This window comes from Macaca mulatta, chromosome X (assembly GCF_049350105.2).
Source record: "Macaca mulatta isolate MMU2019108-1 chromosome X, T2T-MMU8v2.0, whole genome shotgun sequence".
In the NCBI taxonomy this organism is placed as follows: domain Eukaryota; kingdom Metazoa; phylum Chordata; class Mammalia; order Primates; family Cercopithecidae; genus Macaca; species Macaca mulatta.
The window spans coordinates 126,812,077-126,832,856 of NC_133426.1; the positions used below are offsets into that span (position 1 = coordinate 126,812,077).

The 20,780-nt window shown below is 39.9% G+C and overlaps 1 protein-coding gene and 1 long non-coding RNA gene across 3 annotated transcripts in view; one reads left to right on the top strand and one right to left on the bottom strand.

Moving 5' to 3' along the window:
• Positions 1-1,611: 1,611 nt before the first annotated feature.
• Positions 1,612-7,242, top strand: LOC144338813 (uncharacterized). Its single transcript, XR_013413205.1, has 2 exons — positions 1,612-1,666; positions 5,338-7,242. It is a non-coding gene; the product is annotated as an uncharacterized LOC144338813 (long non-coding RNA).
• Positions 7,243-14,688: 7,446 nt separating this feature from the next.
• The window catches only part of LAMP2 (lysosomal associated membrane protein 2), a 42,804-nt gene continuing 36,712 nt past the window's right edge, over positions 14,689-20,780 (bottom strand). The window contains exon 9 of one of the 2 annotated variants that reach the window (XM_015128101.3): positions 14,689-17,152. In XM_015128101.3, coding sequence (XP_014983587.1) covers positions 17,010-17,152 — 143 coding nt within the window. In that variant the 3' untranslated portion in view covers positions 14,689-17,009. Of the gene's footprint in view, positions 19,895-20,780 lie in introns of both variants that reach the window. The other variant, XM_015128102.3, reaches the window with a different exon arrangement.

A 20,780-nucleotide genomic window follows, 5' to 3' on the forward strand; every position in this document is an offset into this window, starting at 1 on the left:
ATTCCTGAAAATTATTTGGCAAACCAAGGGCTACTCTGTACCTGACACTGTCAAGAAATAGCTATAGACCCTCTCAGTCCCTGCAGTGTTAAAATAAGCCACAAGCCTAACATCTTTTAGGTTTTTTGAGTTCAGAAGGCAACATATTCTTCCCTTACGAATTTTACTTAAGCCCATCTATGTGGTTATTTGCAAATCAACCCACCTTGAACGGACACGCCTCCAACAAAAGGCTCTAGATTCTGTCCAAATTGCAATACAACAGCCCCTCCTGTTAATGCTCCTCCATCAGATTCTTTTCATGGTATAGGTGTTAGTAACCTCCTTTTGTGCCTCCTGGAGTCTCTGGACCACCCATACTGTCCATATGTTACCTATGGGCCAAAAAAACTGCCCTCCTCAGCCCTGTGCTGTGGGCAATTGCTAGCTGCATACTGGACTTTTCCAGAAATAGAGGGCCCGCATGCCTTGAGCCCATGGCCCTCCATACCTAGATGTCCACTATGTATTGAGTCATGGAAGTAGCACCCCAGAAGCTTGCGATGGCCACCAAGTACTCCTTATTCCTGGATGGAACCAAACCTAAACCTGGTGGCATATCCCACCTTCAGGAGAGCGTGGCCTCCCTTGTACTCAGTTCCTTACCAGCTGTCATGGTGGTAGAGGAGGTCAACCTTCTACAAGACCTCTTAGCCACCTGAGGCGCCCCCTAGGATCAACTAAATCAATGGCAATGGGAGTTTGTATACTTTACAGATGACATTGTTAACATTACATGTGATTGGTATTAACTGAAGCTACTGTTTTTCATCCCTTTAGCAGGACATCCCTGATAAAAGATGAGACTCAAGGCTAATACAATTGGCAAACTTCAGTCAGGCATCTTAGTGCTGTTTTCTATGGCCAAAAATCAGCCCCATCTGCACCATTTTACACACTTTCAGGCCATTGTCAATGGTCTCGCTATTTGGTCTAGCCAATGACAGTAATAACAATTTCTTATCCAAGGATTCCCTCTTTGAGGTAAAGAACTGTGGTAATCTACTGCCTCATAGATATCCGAAATATAAATCAGGTAGCACATACCTGTACATATACTGAAGCAATACAAAACTTCATCAGGACAATCCTTACCCTCTTTGTAGTTCCAGACATTACTGATAGTTACCAAGGCACTTATTTCACTTCTCAGAATACACAACACTGGGCTCTGAAACAAGGCATTCAATGAAAATTTCACCTTCCTTATAGGTTACAGGCTTCAGGCTTCATAGAGTCCCACAACGGCTTATTTAAACAAGTTCAAATTCAATTAAATGAAGCATGTTATACTTTTGTCATCACTCAAACATCAGGGGTAAATTATAATGAAGAGCCTGACTCCATTTTTTGATGTTTGACTGCTAACAGCTTTTAGGCCTCACCCTTCACTCTCCCCTTATGCCTTACATCTGGGCAAGTTGATAAGAAAGCTTTAGTGCTCCCTCCTTTAGTGCCAGCAGGTGTTTCAAACCATACAAGCCCCTGCCCACACACAGAAACCTTTACCCGAGTCCCATCCCTAACCATAATTAAAATTCTAAGCCAGTCTCTTTTCTTTGTTCTCTCAAGCAATTTTTGAATCAACTTGGGAGGCTTACCTGCTTTCTCCAGAAAGCTGCATTAGGTAAGTAACAAACATTTTTGTACTCTCTTAGTGCATGTGTGGTACCATCAGTCTTGACCTCTGAACCAAATTTGGGTGACGGTTCAGAGGTCAAGACTGCATGATGCTCACAACATATGTCTGTCATGTCTGTCCTCATGGTCTCAAGGTAACTCCTACAGCTCCAAACAACATGCCCTTATATACTTGCATCACAAACATAAAGGATTGGGACTCATGGTGAGTGGATTTCACTTTATTGGTCCTCTATCTAATCGCAAAGAAAAATATTTCCCTGAAACCCACCCAGAAAATTTCCTGATATATCTTATTGACCATCACAGGGTTACATGTCTACCCCTAAACCGGTCACTGACAAAGAATAACATTGCCTGAAACCAATCATGAGGTGCTACCCAGGGCTTGCCACTCACTGAGCAATGTGTAGGCTGTGTTAGCAAAAGAGTGGACTTTGTTGTTGGTTATTAACCAACAATATCTGCCACAGGAATGTTGATACAGTAACTTTACAGATATTTTAGGTATAATTTTTGCAGATGTGTCAGTATAATTTGTACAGTATTATTTTATACACTATTTTTCCTGATTGACTGTTAAAATTGTGTTGGCTTCACAAAATGAGCCTGGAAGTTGTCCCTCTTTTTCTATGGTATGGAATATACATCTTTAACTTATAATGTACATCTTTAACTTATCATAATATACCTTCAAAAGTTGTACTACTTCATGTATAATACAAGAATCTCACAAGGAATTGCTCTTGGATATTAAACAAAAATAACGTAGACATGTCAGTGCCATCTCTTTGCAACTATACTTACAAATAAGATAGGCCAATAGCATTCTTTTTGATAATATATTTTTCTCACTGGGTGTGATTATAGATACACAAAATTATCTGGGGAGTTTTTCATATTTTTCATTGGCTGAAATAACATACATCACCATAATTATCTGAATTTAAAGGTTAAATCCAAATTAACATGGAATCATCTTTGCACTTTCAATGACTGACTGTAACTATGATTCTAACATTTGGAGTGCCCCAGGACTCAGTCCACTGTTTTCTACTCATCTCTATATGACTCTCTTCTCCCTAGGGGGTCTCATTCAGGTCCATGGTTGTTAAATACCATCAATAGATTTCCAAATTTATATTTCCAACACAATTTCTTCCCTGTGCTCCAGACCTTTGAATCCCAGAAGACCTACTTGATATCTCTATCCTGGTTGCTAAGAGACATCACAAACCAAATCTCTGAAACAGTACTTCTGGGCTGGGCACGGTGGCTTATGCCCATAATATCAGCACTTTGGAAGACCGAGGTAGGAGGACTGCTTAAGCCAAGGAGTTTGAGACCAGCCTGGGCAACATAGTGAGACCCTGTCTCAAAAAAATAAAAATAGAAATAAAAGTAAATTTAAAACTAAAAAATATATATAAACAGTACTCTTGCTTTTTCCTTTCTTTTCCCAATCTTCTCCATCTCAGAAATGGTACCACTATTCAGCCACTTGGCTCAAACTTAAAAACTGTAGGTCACCCTTATCTCCTTTCTTTCTCGTAATCTTTACACCCCCCCTAGCCAAACAATCTATAATGCCTGTCAAGTTTACTTTCAAAATATATTCTCAGCCTCTCCCCAGATGAACCCCATTCCACATATTACTGGAGTTGGTGTTCGTCTCCAATAACAACACTTTAGACTAAACCAAATCTTGATCATTACTTGCTTTGTCAGTTGCAACAACTTCCACACTATTATCCCTATTTATATTCTTAATCTCTATATAATCTCTATTCCACACCACATTCAGAGTAAAACGTTTAAGATCTGATGACGCTATCACTAAAAAAATAAAAATAAAAATAAAAAAACAGAACAACAACAAAAAAAACACTACAATGTCACCTACTCACACCTAGAATAAAATTCAATCTTCTTACTATTGCTTCTGAGGCCATGCAAGATAATATCTTTGTTTATGTATGTTCTCAACATCATCTCATTCCACTTTCTTCCAAACTTATCATGCTCTGGTCACACTAATATCTTTCTTTCTCTCTCTCTTCTTTCTTTCCTTCTTTCCTTCCTTCCTTCCTTCTTTCTTTCTTTCTCTTTCTTTCTTTCTTTCTTTCTTTCTTTCTTTCTTTCTTTCTTTCTTTCTTTCTTTCTTTCTTTCTTTCTCTTTCTTTTTCTTTCTTTCTCTTTCTTTCTTTCTTTCTCTTTCTTTCTTTCTTTCTTCCTTTCTTCTTTCCTTCCTTCCTTCCTTCCTTCTTTCTTTTCCCCTTCCTTCCCTCCCTCCTCCCTCCCTCCCTCCCTCCCTTCCTTCCTTCCCTCCTTCCTTCCTTCCTTCCTTCCTTCCTTCCTTCCTTCCTTCCCTCCATCCTTCCTTCCTTCCTTCCTTCCTTCCTTCCTTCCTTCCTTCCTTCCTTCCTTCCTTCCTTCCTCCCTTCCTCCCTTCCTCCCTTTCCTTCTTTCTTCTTCTTCTTTTTCCTTTTTTTTGAAACACCGTCCCACTCTGTCACTCAGGCTGGAGTGCAGTGGCATGTTCTCAGCTCACTGCAACCCCGCCTCCCTGGGCTCAAGCCATCCTCCTCCCACCCCAGGCTCCCAAGCAGCTGAGACCGCAGGTGTGCACCACCACGCCCAGCTAAATTTTTTTTTTGTATTTTTTAGTAGAGATGGCTTCTCTCCATGTTGTCCAGGCTGGCCCTGAATTCCTGAGCTCAAGAGATCTGCCTGCCTCGGCCTCCTAAAGTTACACCTGTAATCCCAGCCGCACCAGGCCAAGATCTTTTCTATTCCTTGGAGATTTGAAGCTTTTTCTACACAAGACTTTTGTTATTGGAATTCTAGATCTCAGCTCAAATGTCATCTCAAAGAGACCTTCCCTAAACACCTTTTATACAGGGGACAATCTCAGCTCCCTGTAGAATCCCTGTCTCTCATATAAACTTATATTATCTTGATAGCACATATTACTATGTACTTATTTATTGAGACAGGGTCTCACTCTGTCACCCAGGCTGGAGTGCAGTGGTGTTATCATGGCCCACTATAGACTCAATCTCTTGGGCTCAGGTAATCCTCCCATCTCAGCCCCCTGGGTAGCTGGGACCACAGGTGCACACCACCATGCCTGGCTAGTTTTTGCATTTTTTTTTTTCAATTAAAGACAGGGTTTTGCCATGTTGCCCAGTCTGGTCTTGAAGTCCTGGACTCAAGTGATCTGCCCACCTTGACCTCCCAAAGTGCTGGGATTACAGGTGTGAGCCACTGCTCCCAGCCGAGTATTGTTTTCAAGAAAGATGAGATTCTATTGAATATGTCCATCTTTAAAAGGAAAATTTGCCCAATTGCATTTAAGTTTACAGGTGTGGACTCTAGGTGACTGCTACTAATTAGTTGACACCCTGAAGCTGATGTTATGGAGCGTTCTGTTTTTCTCCTTCTGCATTTTCCTTAACCTCCTCTCTCCTCAACACTAGGCTTTTGGCTGGGAATAGCCATGCTTTTAGAACATAAGACACATAGTCTTCTAGAACATTGCTTTTTCCTTGAGATTGCTATTGTCATATTATAAACTATAGCAGTGTTCATATTTGTTTGATTTATTCCTATAACATTCATAGATGAGGGCCTGTTTTTTGTGTCTCTAAACTCCAGGAATCTTGCATGAAACTGAAAATGATCCAGCTCTCAGCATGTGAAACCTCACAAAATAACCCTTCTGGCTCTCAGCATCCTTCACCTCAGTGAGACCTCAACTGGCTGCTGCTGAAAATAATGCAAAGGAATCAGGAAGGAGATGTTCTGCATGTATTTTGGAACAATGGAGAACAGACAGATTTTGTTAGAACTTAATCCTGCTGGAGAAAAGGGATTGATATAGCTGAGTTCAAAGGGGGTTGGGAAAATAGCATTAATAATATTTTAGAGATTATAGCAAGTTTGTTTAATTTCATTCATTAATTCATTGACCAAATAGTCATTGATGGCCTAGTGTGTGTTAGAAACTATAATTATATGTTGTCATCTGGTGCACACATTATAATCCAATTGGGTGAGTTTGGTTAGATAAGAGAGCCTAATTTGTTTTTTTCTGTTTGTTTTTGGTTTTTTGTTTGTTTGTTTGTTTTGAGACGGAGTTTCACTCTTATTGCCCAGGCTGGAGTGCAATGGCGCAATTTCAGCTCACTGTAACCTCGGCCTCCTGGGTTCAATCGATTCTCCTGCCACAGCCTCCCGAGTAGCTGGGATTACAGTCGCCTGCCACAACGCCTGGCTAATTTTTTGTATTTTTAGTAGAGTATTTTTAGTAGAGACGGGGTTTCACCATGTTGGCCAGGCTGGTCTCGAGCTCCTGACCTCAGGTGATCCACCAGCCTCGGCCTCCCAGAGTGCTGGGATTACAGGCATGAGCCACCACGCCCAGCCAAGAAAGCCTAATTTGAAATACAGTGTAGATCAGGGATGTCTCTGTACCCTTGCACATAGTGTGCCCTTTGGATAAACCCAATTGAAATAACATCAAGATCTATTCTTGTAATTCTTGGGGAAGTGTCAAACAGACTTTCATGAAAGGCCTTGAGTGACTGAACTGCTCATCACATTAGTCCCAGTGGAAATGAATGGGCAGTGGCAAATATTAGGAAAGTGCAGGCAGGGCTTTTCTGATTGCCTACTGATTTCCTCCCTTGAGAGGGACAGGCATTTTCTTTTCTTTCTTTCTTTTCTTTTTCTTTCCTTCTTTCTTTCTTTCTTTCTTTTTTTTTTTTTGTTTGTTTTCGAGACAGAGTCTCGCTCTGTCACCCAGGCTGGAGTGCAGTGGCGCGATCTCGGCTCTCTGCAAGTTCTGCCTCCTGGGTTCGCACTATTCTCCTACCTCAGCCTCCCGAGTAGCCGGGAATACAGGCGCCCTCCACCACGCCCGGCTAATTTTTTTGTATTTTTAGTAGATACGGGGTTTCACCGTGTTAGCCAGGACGGTCTGGAGCTCCTGACCTGATGATCCGCCCGCCTCGGCCTCCCAAAGTGCTGGGATTACAGGCATGAGCCACCGCACTGGGACAGGCATTTTCTTGGTTGCCCACCAGCCTGACTGAAAGACCACTGGGGTATCTTGAAGAAAGACAGTGATTGAGGGCAGGGGGTGCTGGCTACACACTCTAGCCCTCAGCCTGGGGCTGCCCCCATCCCAAGTCCCTTTCCAGTCAACAGTGGATGAAGAACAAAATGGATTCCAAGTACAGACCTCAGGGGCACCAAGCTCTGGATGGTGCTTCTCTTGGGAGGAATATGTGGGTTAAAAATAGAACTGGACTGAGCGAGTACTCTTGAGAATGCCTCTGGGCCCCTTCTCTCCCTCTTGGTGTGTTCACTGCAGGCTGTCTGCTCCCCAAGGCAGCTGCTACAAGGCAGGAAGGGAGCCAGGAATGGTTAATCAGATCTACCTCCAATCTGAGCTAAAGGTGTCTGCTGGTTACCCCATGAGATCCCGCCCAGCTCACCAAGATCAATCTTTGTCAAGGGTTTTCTGATCCTAACTAGTAATAAAGAGTGTGCACTTCACTGCTGTGTCTTCTGTGTCATGTGTATGTCAGGGCAGTTTGCTCAGAGGTGGCAGCTTAAATCTGTATCTTCCCTCCATCTCCACTGCGTTCAATCTCATTCACTACTGGAGGGCCCTTCCTCTTCCAACAAGTTACCCAAGGATTAGGGGCACCTCTGTGGGACCTTCAGTACATCGTGATTTTCCCTGCTACCCTCACTGTCCACATGGTCCCTTGAAGATGGGACTGCTCTAGGGCAGGCTGCTCCAGGGCTGGTGGGGCATGAGAGGTCAGGTGAGGAAGATGCTTCTTCTACCTAGGCTTGGCGCTCTGATGCCTGGGATCCAGCCTCCTGTATACCACTAAGCCATTTCCCTGAGATCCTGTCTCCCCGAGGTCCCCTGATGTCCCATGTGCAGAAACTTCCCTCATGTATTTCTGCCTGCCAAGTCACTGTCCCCTCTCTCCTATGCATAATCCTATCAAGGTGTTTAGGATTCTGGAAAACAGCCAGGCTGTAGCCTGTCTGCTCACAAGACAAATGTTCCCTGAGGTGAAGGGGAGGGGAGGCCGGCTACCTGCTTGGTATGGGCACAGGAATGGGGACAGAGAACAAAAGTGCCCCTGCCCCACCAGCATTCTCATTTCCCTGACAGTCACGATTACCAGTAAGGCCTTGGTTACTTACTTTGGAGTGCTGGAGGGGAAAGGGTCCATCAGAGACATCAAACCCAAAGCTAGGGTTTCTGGATTGGCAGCTAAGGTTTTGTGATACTCGTATGCTGATAGCTCCTTGGAATTTTTGGAAGATAGGACACAGATGGGACTTGGAAGTGTTATAGTACATTTTAATGTGGTTCTCAATGTGTGGTTTCTGGACCAGAAGCATCAGGATCACCTGGGAACTTGCTACAAATTCAAATGATCAGGCCCCACTCAGACTTCCTGATCCCAGAAGTTCCGGAAGTGGGGCCCAGTAGGTGTTTCTGATGCACACTGAAGTTTGAGAACTTTTGTTTTCATCCACAGTGTAATGTGAACGAATAACCCTAGTTCTCATTATAGTTGGTTCGTTTAGGGCGTCACAATGTACTCTGATGTCTACTGGAATGTATGAAGTTCTGTGCATAGCTTTTTATATAGCTCAGTGTGATTACCCCACATATCAGGGCTTTTTTCACAGTAACCTGCCTGAATCTGTGAAGGTTGGCCAGAATCACTGAAGTTGGCTGTCAATTCTCCCTTTGTTCTGGGAGTTGGACATGCAGGTAAAAGCAGTAAGTGAGGTGTTTGTGGGAAAAGCCTGAGCTTTGGCACCAGAGAGAACTGGGTTCAAATACCTGCTCTGCTATTCACTAGGTGTGCAACCTTGAACAAGTTTCTGAATTTCTTCAGTCCGCAAAAAGTGTTGATTCCCTTCCCCTACCCTCGTGGTTCTGCTTTGTGATGCTGGGGTAATGAGTATAAGGGATGCCTCTTGATTGCCTACTCATACCATTGAGTGCCTTCTATGTGAGACTTTATGGCCATTATCCTATTAGTAACCATCACATCTCTGTAAAGTTATAGGTATAATAGCTACCCCCCCCCTTTAACTGTTCTTCAAGGAGGATATTCTACCCTATTTTACAGATGGAGCAACTCAATCACCTACCCAAAGTCATTCAGCTGGGAGTTGGTAAAGCCTGGGTTCAAACTCCAATTTGCCTGGCACCAAACTCCATGCTTTTTCTACTATAACACAGTGCCTTAACTTTTTACCCTTACCAATTAATAGCAGTTAATAGGGTATGCCAATACATTGACCCATAGAATTGATGATAATGAAGGAAATTTGAGTCATAGAGACAGTATGGTAGAAAGGGAAGTGGGTTGACGTGCCAAAAGAGTCAGGCTTCGTTGCTATGGATAGTATTGGTGCTAGGAAAGGAAATGGCAGGAGAGGGTTGGGGACATGGCTCCTAGGAGTGTTGGCCTGGCAAAACCTGCAGAGACAGAGATGCAGGAGACGGACAGCATGTGATGTTTGGCATGTCCCCCATCCCCACTCCCACCAAGGCTCTTGCCATCAAAACTTCCACTCTCATTCAGCTGCAAGTAGTGGCTCCAACTCAGACCCTTACTATGGAAACCTCTGCAGATAACATGCAGGGCTAGAGGGAAGCACCTGTCAGGCGTCACAGGAGAGAACAATAGACTGATGGATAAGTGTGCTTCTGTATTCCTGTGGGGGCAGGAGAGCGGCGCGTGATCAAGGCTAAGTGACTGGACTGATGAACAATGTAAAATAAAGGAATTTTTCTTGATAAAAACATGTTTCAAATGAGGAGAGTGCCCTGATATCTGGTAGAAGTGGAGGCTTTGTCCTCTCATGGGACCAGCTCTCACTTACATGCAGAACGCAAGAAAGAACCAGGCCAACACCCCTAGGAGCCATGTCCCCAATCCTCTCCTTCCGCTAACTTCTTTTCGAGCACCAACACTAGAAACCAAGACACACAGGAAAGAATCAAGGAGATTTAAATCCACTCTCTTGGGAAGTCATTTTCCCGAGACCCTTCTGATTATCAAAATAGACTGCATTTATCAAAAAAGAACTATGAAAAACAATTCACACCACCCATAATCCCAAAACCTGAAGGTGACTGCTGTTTATACTTTGATGTATTTACTTTATATACACACACATATTTACAGATATACGTACATATATACCAAGACAGGACACAGTACACATTCTGTTGTGGCCTCAACTGTAGAAGTAATGGCTCCAATCTGGAGCCTCCTGTAGTGGACTCTGTACCAATCACGTGGTAAGGTATAAGGACAGGCAGAAACACTTTTTGGGTAGTAGACCAGTAGTTAGATGTAGATATGTAGAGAGAAAGAGAGATAGAGCTAGAGAGATTTATTTACCAAAACAGAATGGTACATATTTCTTTCTGATGTTCATTTCTCACTTAACAGTAAGACACAAGCACAGTCTCATATTCTTAACTTTTGATATTGTGATATTAAATGGCTTTGTAACATTTTGCCATGTCAACATTTCACAATATGCTTACTTAGTTCTATCTTACTGGGTACTTAGATTGTTTCCAAATTTTTATTTTCACTCCCAACATTGTTAGTGTGCAGTCTTCTGTATCATGGCCAAGAGTGAATATTATCACTAAAAATATCTTAGCCAGTTTGAAAGATACATTGTTTTAATTTATACAGGCTGAACATCTGTAATCCAAAAATCCAGAACCTGAAATGCTCCAAAACCCAAAACTTTTCGAGTACCACCATGACGCTCAAAGGAAATGCTCATCGGAGCAGTTCAGATTTTCAGATTAGGGATGTTCAACTGGCAAACATAAGGTAAATATTCCAAAATCTAAAAAAAAAAAATCTAAAATCCAAAACACTTCTGGTCCCAAGCATTTCAGATATGGGATACTCGACCTGTATTTCTTTGTTTACTAGGGAGATGGAACATTTTTTTCAAGTTGCTTATCCATCAGCAATTCTAGCATGACTTTGCTATTCATGTCCTTATTCCAGCTTATTCAGGGAATATTCATCTTATCTTGTTTGTATTTATTTGATTGTAAAAATATCACCTTAACTCTTTGTTATACTTAAGATTGCAAATACTTTCCTTTGTTTGTAGTTTACCTGTAAATTTGTGTCTGGTAGCATTTTAGTGGTCAGATATATTAAATGTTTTTATACGGAAATCTTTTTTTCCACTGCCATTTCTTCTTTTTCTTCTATTCTTAGGAAGGTCTTTATTTTGAGATAAAATAAACAGCCATTATATTTGATTCTATACCTTTCATAGTTTTTTTTTTTTTTTAAAAAAACTTAACTCTATCCTTGAATTTTTTTGGTATTGTGAGTAGGTGACTAAGTGTATTTTCCCCCAAATAGCTAACCTAGTATCTTAGTATCTCAGCATCATATTTCTTTTAGTTTATTTTTTTGAGACAGGGTCTCCCTCTGTTGCCCAGGCTAGAGTGCGGTGGTATAATCATGGCTCACTGCAACCTCAAACTCCTGGACTCAAACAATCCTGCCACCTCAGCCTCCTGGGTATCTGGGAATATAGGCATGTGCCACCACATCCATCTAATTTTTATTTTTTGTGGAGACAGGGTCTTGCTATTTTGCCCAGGGTGGTCTCAAACTCCTGGCCTCAAGTGATCCACCTGCGTTGGCCTCCCAAAGTGCTGGGATTACAGGCATGAGCCACCATGCCTGGCCCTCAGCATCATTTGTAAACGTTCCATTCTTTCCCCACTCATCTGAAAACAATATCCTTATCAAATACCAAATATATATATATACACACACACACACACACACATACACACGCATACTGTATATACATACATAATGTATATACACATACACATAAATACATACTGCTGTATATATTTGTGTGTATACTGTGTCTTGTCCTTTGAACTGTTGGTCTATTCTTATACCCACCTAACATCTGATTCTAGCTTTCTAATACATTTTAACAAATGCAGTGAAAGTTATTACTCATTCATTTTGTCCTAACCTTTCTTGGTAGTCATCACCCCTGTATTCTCTCAGTTGAAGCTTTAAAATCTAATTCTGTATTCCTTTGAGTCCAAGATGTACTTCTTTCAATTGGATTCTGTGAGACTTACCCCATAGCTTCACAATTCGATCTTTTCTTTTTTTCTCTTTTTTTTTTCTTTTTTTTTTTTGAGGCGGATCTCGCTCTGTCGCCCTGACTGGAGTGCAGTGGCGCTAGCTCACTGTAAGCTCCGCCTCCCGGGTTCACGCCATTCTCCTGCCTCAGCCTCCCGAGTAGCTGGGACTACAGGCGCCCGCCACCACGCCCGGCTAATTTTTTGTATTTTTAATAGAGACAGGGTTTCACTGTGTTAGCCAGGATGGTCTCGCTCTCCTGACCTCATGATCCGCCCGCCTCGGCCTCCCAAAGTGCTGGGATTACAGGAGTGAGCCACTGCGCCCGGCCTCTTTTTTTCTTTTTAACCCAGTCTAAGTAGATTTCTGTTCCTTAAGGTTTTACCTCAGCCTTATTTTCTCTCTCCACTTCCTCTTTCTATGATCTCATCTAAACAGCTGACATCTGTCATCTTTAGGAAGAAGTCCAGATTGATATAAATAAAAAGCTAACATTGGCCAGGTATGGTGGCTCACGCCTATAATCCCAGCACTTTGGGAGGCTGAGGCGGGCAGATCACTTGAGGTCAGGAGTTCAAGAGCAGCCTGGCCAACATGGTGAAATCTTGTCTCTACTAAAGATACAAAAATAAACAAAAATTAGCCAGGTGTAGCAAGGGGGTCAATATGGCTGACCTGAATACAGGAAAGTAGTAGATGAGGAGGGAGGGGCATGGGGCTGCCCCAGATTATGGCTGGAAACTGCAGGTAAAGGTTTCTTGAAATCAGCTGTGCAAATAGTGGCTCACGCCTGTAATCCCAGCACTTTGGGAGGCCAAGGCAGGTGGATCACCTGAGGTCGGGAGTTCGAGGCCAGCCTGGCCAACACGGTGAAACCGTCTCTACTAAAAATACAAAAATTAGCTGGGCGTGGTGGCTATCCCAGCTACTTGGGAGCTACTCGGGGGGCTGAGGTATGACAGTCGCTTGAACCCAGGAGGCAGAGGTTGCAGTGAGCCGAGATCGTGCCCCTGCACTCCAGCCTGTTCAACAGAGTGAGACTGTCTCAAAAAAAAAAAAATAATAAAATAAAATAAAAATTGTTGAAACCCTTCCCAAAAGGCCTTAGATTTGGGAATAGGAACTGTGTATTAATAGGGTTCAGAACCACCTGGCAAAGACAGTTGAGTGTCATGGCTACACTGCACTTAAAGCTGAGGGACGAGGGGAAGGGGTATGAATGCTATTAAGGAAAGTGAGAAGAGAGAGACAGTTCCATTTAGTTTCTTAAAGACACTAACGCACAGTCAAAATGATTCATGATGCACAAGAGTTTGAGGGCAGAATGACAATGATATGTGATCAGAATAACTAGATGAGGCTACCCTGAAAAAAAGTGACATTCAGGGCTTAATATTACTGATGAGGTACAGTGCAAACTGGGCTTGGTTTTGATCTTCCAAAAGGCATGCTGCCACAACATCCATCTGCCCCACAAGTGGGCTGGATAAAATTCAAGTTATTTTAAGAATATTGAAGAATATTTATAAGGCAACTACATACAAGATAGAAGAGTACAGAAGTCAGATTTCTGTAATCATTTAATGTAAGGCATGTGCTTTAAAAAATCTATTGTTTCTGCAAAAGGCAGGATGTATAGTGGTTAACTGCATGTTCTTTGGGGGGCAAACAGAACTGGGCTCAAATATCCATTTTGCCACTTAATCCTGTGTGACTTTGGTTAAGCAACCAACTCGAGCCTCAGTTATCTCATCTGTAAACTGGAAATGATACCCCCAACCTCAGACAGTTGGTATATTAAATGAAACAACGTGTTTAAAGTGCACAGCACTGTAACTGCTCAATAAAATTATGGCTTTTTCCTACTAAAGATGCATTGTATGTCAAGATTTCTCACATTCATTATGCATACCTCTTGAAATTAAAGGGACCCAAACTTACACTGCTATCAGAATACATGCAGACAGCAAAAACAAAGGAAACACATTTCATCAGAATTCTAAAGGCAGTTCTGGCATTCAAAAAGTAAACGCATTGAACCTAAAAAGATGACCCTCCAAACTGACTTTCTAGATACATTGTAACCCTCACAGCAACATATATGGAACCACTCTTCCTGATGATCAGTCAACTTAAAGTGCTTCTTTCAGAGGCCTCGTGAGGTGGCAGTTATGAAAGCCATTTCTTTGACTTAATTACAAGCTATTAAACGTCTTTCAGAAAATGAAACCCTATTATTCTGGAACTATGGAGGGAGCCAATGTCTAATTCCTTCTCCCACCAAAAATACCTCTTATGTAAAAATGAGTATGTTTATGTATGTGTTGTCGTTTTATCCAATTATATAAAAATTGAGCATTAGATTGGATTGTAAGGAATTTAAAGGAAATTCAGAAAATGGATAGCTCCTCCCCTTGCCCCGCCACATCCCTGAGGTATATCTCACTCAGAATGAAATGAACTTCAACAATGAGTACAGTTCATCAATGCAGACAGACATATGCTGAAAGTACATTTGTTAAGATGTTCTTACATTTGTTAGATTTCCGTATTTTGTTTTTGATGTTTTCTTGCAATTTCCATGACTATGTAGGTCCCCCTATTTGAGGTGTCTGTACTAAAGGTTCTGTACTAGTGCCTTCCTAATGACAGGACTTGGTTAAGTTGCAGATCCATGAGATCCTATGATTCCTGTTGACAATCCAAGAGACTAGAATTTAAGGAACTTAGGTTATACAATTAACTCTAAGCTCTTAAGGCTGAGCATATAGAATAAAAATGAGGTTATCCATAGTGGCATGAAATGCATGATCTTTATTAATTTTTAATCCATCAATCTAAAATCACACATACTAGATCAAACAGAAGTACCACAGTATGCTTTATTTTGCAGGTAGTAATTGGTTCTCTAAATTGATACATCCAAAACTTTAGTTAGCAGCAAGCATCAGTTCTTCCAAAGCAGCTTAGGTGAAAAACAATTCTTTACATTCACCAGTTCAAAGTCGTACTGTCTGATCCACTGTTGTATTGACATAAAAATGAACCCAGTAGGCAAAGCTAATTAAACACTCAGCTCATAGATTTTCAGCTTCCTTTATCTTATTGGAGTTGAAGCAGTTTTTAACCCTCTGTTCATATTCTGTATTTTAATTCTCAAAGAATTAAACACACATATTTTCTAATTAATTAAGATAGAGCCACGATAACTATTGAGGAATTAGTGATATTAGTCTCATACCCAAAAGGTAGAACACTTTTAAATGAACCCATAAGTTTGAATGTATCTGAATTTCCAATTTATATGCTTAGCAAGGTCACAAGCTGGATTTAATTAATCTGGCTTCTAGACAATCATCTCAAAAATATGTATTGAAATGAAGTCACTGTTTTTTATGATGCCATCAATTTAACCAAATGCTTTTACAACAAATGAGCAGTTGTTCTCAAAAGAGAACACTTTAAAAGAAAACATTCTTTACATACTTAGCAAATACAGGAGAGTGTGATCAGAGCTATAGAGTTCTAGAGGAGTTGCAATTGAGCAATCTAACTTTCTACTCCAGTTTTTGAGATGTACATGTTTTTGAGATGTACATATAGAGAAGGCAGTAAAGAAAGATCTTGATAAATTTTCTTTAACAAAATTTTGTAATTCCAGTTATTGGCAAAGGGTTCTGGCATGAGTTAATGGCAGCAATACAGTGGTGAGCTTCTGCATTGTGCTGAGAGGTAGATTGGGACTTAATCCTTGGATTGAATAACCAACTCACTTTATTTAAGGTTTAGGCTTAATTTTTTTAATCCAAAAAATATTTTCTGAAGTGAAGGCAGATCTTTGGGAACTTTTGTTTTTAGTTAAATATAGAGATAAAATAGCTTGATAAAATAAACGTCTGCCTTACACTAATGACAGGTGTACAAAGCAGCCATTTGAACCCCAGACAACTTCAACACTGTGCTTCCAAAAAAAAGGGCAATTGAACAGCTGAACCAATCAAGCAGACACGGGGATGAGTGGTCTCTAGTACCTTACTCCAGAAGCCAGAGCCATTAGCGGTCCCTACAGGGATATAAGTCTACATCAAGATCAACAAATGTACAGAATAATCTTGGTCCAGCTTTGGCTAGGCAGGCATCTGACTGATGACATATCAGGGCCCACTAACCTCTAGAGTAAGCACTTGTTGCTGTGAGAAAAAAGAAATCAATATATTAAAAATATCAACTAGAGCATATTCATGTAGGGAATGGGAGAGTGCAGGAGGCACACAAACAAAGTATATAGAGTTTTTGTTTTCAGTGCAGGATAAATGAACCTTCTTAACAAGTTAAGGCTCTGAGGGAAAAAACTTTCTAAACCACAACCTTAATAAACCATAACCCATACAGGTGTTCCAAATCAACACCTTTTAAAAAAAGCTGAAGGTCTTACTTCATCCTTCAGTATAAATGTCAAGTCTGAGATAATCAGTATATTCCAAACTCCAGAAAAAAAAAGAAATTTCCTTGTTAAAATATAGTAGCTATTAACAATGATGAAGAAAACAGCCAAACTTTTGCTATTAAATACGATATCATGAAGCCATTTCTTTCTTAACCAAAAAAATACAGATTTAAATAATGCTGATCAGGAGGTGGGGAAAGGAAGTCTTATCATGAACCAAATTTCGTTTCTGCCACTAATGAAAATGAATCCATTATGTTCTTGAATTTATTTCCTGAAGCAAGTTAAATTCTTTAACACCTTTGATTTTGCAAATAACACCAAAGTAGTAAAATATAAGTAACTGTAACATATAAAATTACACATCAGTAAAAATGCTTTCATAATTGGATCCAGGGGCTTAAAATCATTACTTAAAAAATTCTAAGCCACAATTTTTCTTTTAATTATACTTTAACAAAGGAAGAAAAAAACCAAAAAAATTGGTCCTAATATATTTTGTCTTAAATAAGTGTACTCATGCCCAAGTTAGCTAGCAACTCACTTAAGTTTGTCTGCATATCTTAAACAATCTATTGCACAGCATGTCCTGGCTTTTAGCCAATGGAAACGTAACTTCTAACTGAAAACAAAACAAAACAAAACAAAACCCCACTAGATTTAATTGATTACACAGACTGATAACCAGTACGACTTTTCCTTCTTCCAATCATATAAGAGATAAAGACAACAATTATAAGGAAGCCCAAGGCCACACCCACTGCAACAGGAATAAGAAAGTTGAGGTCAGAGTCAGCAGAACATTCTTCAGCTGTTAGAAAAGAACAGACAGCAAGGAAATTAGTAAAGAATGCAATTAAGCAGTAAAAAGCATGCGAGAAACAAGCATTTTTAAAGTGTACATAGCTTAGTCTTTTATAGCATTACCTCTATTTTATTTGCTCAATATCTCATTATCGCTTTATTTAAAAGCACACGAAATTCCTCAGTACAAAAAGCAGAAGGTAAGGGAAGAATAGGAAGGGCCCAAAATAGAGAATTGTGCTTGCCTAATATGGGAAGACTTTAGGTTTGATTATCTAATGACACTGGGTTAAGGAGCCATCATCTTCACTTAAAACCACTGCCTGTGTATTTCCCTACTCTCTTTCTCCTTTGTTATACCTATAACTAAAGTATAAATAAGAATTCTGTATAAGTAATAAAATATAAGTTAAAAAAGACTTAGGATCAAGAATGCAGTATATACTTTTTTTTTTGCATAGGCATTAGGTAGCTATTAGGTTATACACAATTACTTTTAGCTGAGCAGTGGCCTGGAAGAATAACAGCAGTATTTAATTCATTGCAGTCCATTCCACCGAACCACCAGGAAAGCCACATGTGCAATGTAGATTTTGAGTTCTGGATTCAGACAGAACTGAGTTTAAATCTTGACTCCTTCCAGTACTAGCCAAAGGACCTTGGGCAAGTTATTCAAACTGGGCCTCACTTTCCTCATCTGTAAGAGGGGGATAATACCCATAAGGAAATTGAGGATTAAATACAATTTTATTTCTAAAGCACCTGATACACATCAGGAGGTCAACAAGTGTTCCTTCTCGTCTCTTTTCCTCTTATGCTCATGGTCCCATCTGAGAAGGATTAGGTTTTGAAGTAGCAAACAGAGATTAAAATAGGAGTGTTTTGGTATATTACTATTGAAAAAGTCCATATTAGTATAAAAAAAAATTAAGCAAAACATAGTATGGAAGCCCAAAGTGCCCAATTCTGATCTCATAATTTCAAGTGTAAACCAGCTGTTGTTTTACTGTTGAGTGACTAGATTTCATTAGGGTCAATTTTTATCAAAATGCTAACAATAGTTTTGTTGCCCACATGATATGGAACCTCAATGAATTTCACTCCCCTTTCTGTAAATAATCGTTAAGGTCATTTCCAGTAATAGCTAATGAAATTAACAAAATGTGTTATCTGATGTGATTTATGATTAAGCAATGACTTGTACTTTTCTTCTAATTTTAACTTTTCCTCCTCTTGTACTTTTGCCATTCATAAAAATGTTGCTACGGTTCTGAGTACATAACACTCATTTCAGTAACCACACATTAGCCTATGTTGAAAGAACTTACTATATTTTACTGAAAGCTCTCAAAGACTGAGAGCTGGGTAACAAGATACACTGTATAGAAGTTATAGAAACTCTGATCATGCCCATATATACATACAATGGGTTAATAATACTTCAACGCGAAAGTCTTCTAGTCTATTAATCTTCCTTCTTTATCTATGTTTCATATCTGTGCTACTCTTATACCACGGAATATGCTTCAACAAGGGCTGATTATCTAGTTCATTTTAATGCCAACAGCTTCTCTTTACAACCCTATCTATGCACTGTCCCACAGGGGCCATCTTGAAGAAACAAGAGCCTAGTTGCTATTGCTTCACTGCCTCCCTTCTGAGATTGCTGTTAGCTTACATTTCATAAGTACCACTCTGATGACAACACTAAATAGATTTTAATGCTCCAGAGATCAACAAGATGAGGTAGAGAAACACAACACAATCTGTCCTAATTAGTTCATAGAATATTTCTATCTTTCAATACGAATCAGGCATCCAAAGAAGAACAAAACAAGAAACAAAAAAGCAAGTGGTTAAATATGCTTGAATCTTTTCAGTCTATATTGCTGAAAAACAAACAATTCTCTTAAAAACTCTAATTATGAAGCCAGTTTAAGTTCTGTTGTAGCCTCTTGGGTCTGTATCATCCCTAGGGAAAAAATCACAAGCCTGAGGTACTAACTTCATGCTTAACTTAAACTCAGAGAAATCAGCAGAAGTCACATAACCTTTAAAATGCTGATGGTCCTGAGGACATTCTCTACTTTATTCAACTGAAAACCAAGTTTAAGCACATCTGATGGGCATTTATACCACATCAACATTTATTTAATGAACTTTACACAAAGGCACATTGATGAGTTTAAATCACTATAGTCCTTATACACTGAAACAGAATACCAGTCGTGAAATGATATTTATTAATTCCATTAAGACACAACTATATATTTTATTCTTATAATGGCCATGTTAATAAGTTCAATGCATACTTCAAAGTTAGGATCAAAATTTGGCCAAGGCTTCTTAAGATAGACTTTAAAACATTGCACATCGATGTTCCTTTGAACAAGTTTGTCTCCAGGACCAGTAAATATGACACTTTGGATTGTAAGCTGATTAAAGAGAACAGGTTTTATTAATAAAGACTAATATCAAAATGCTGGGATTGATAAAATAATTAAAGTTTCAACATATCAATTTTAAGAAGTAAAGTGTTTCAACAACTGAGAGGTAAGAAAACCTTGTTATTTGCATGTATTTTTATATAATCAATCAGGTTGCAGATTCTAAAATTGCTCATATCCAGCATGATGGCGCTTGAGACCAATAAAATAAGCCAGCAACACTAGAATAAGTACTCCTGCCAAGGCTGCTCCCACTGCTATGGGCACAAGGAAGTTGTCGTCATCTGCACTGCAGTCTTGAGCTAGATGTGGAGAAAGGACAATTGAGAACAGAAACAGTGACAAACTTTCAAATCTGTGTATTTTGGGTAAAATGACAGTACTTCCTAACACACATATTTTGTTTTTTTTTATACCAAGGTAACAAGTCATTGGCATTCATTATCAGCAAATGAGATGTTCCACAAAACTGATTTCCCAAATAACCAAATAATACACTTTTAAGTACCAAGTAAAAATGCACTCATTTTGGATGAAAAATGTACAACATGGTCACATACTTCCCAGATTTCTTAAACAGAACATAATGAACAAATATAATTAGCCTTGCCTTGATGATCAGGCCGTGAGCTTTCAGAGGCAAACTGTTATGATGTCGAAGAAGCACAGTGCTTCAAATATTGCAGATTGTTAAATATTAACTCACTGAATGAACAACTATACAAAGCAGACATAAGAACTCAATACATTACAATCTGGGGTCATTTACTAATGGGAAAAGAGATATAAGCGGGCCCTGATGACATAACTGTTTGCCTCAAGATGCTCAGTCCTAGTGTGAGAATCAGACAAGAAAAATCAGTGGTTGTAATTTCAAAATGTGTTGTGGTAGGAGCAGGCAACACAAAGTGCCATGGAAAAATTTCAGAGGCACACTCAAGCTCAGCCTTATTACATAAGACACTTTGAAAAGGTGACACTTCAGCTGAGATTTTAAGGATGAATAGGAATTAACGATGCAAGTAATGGGGGAAGGGCATTCCAGGTATAAGAAATAGCACAGACAAAAATATGGAGAGTAAAAAGACACAGCACTTCAAGGGAAACGCAAGCCAGGTTGGCATAGCTAGAACAATGGATCAAAGGTATTTTGGCTGGACAGAAGGCAGAAAAAGTGTACAGGGACCC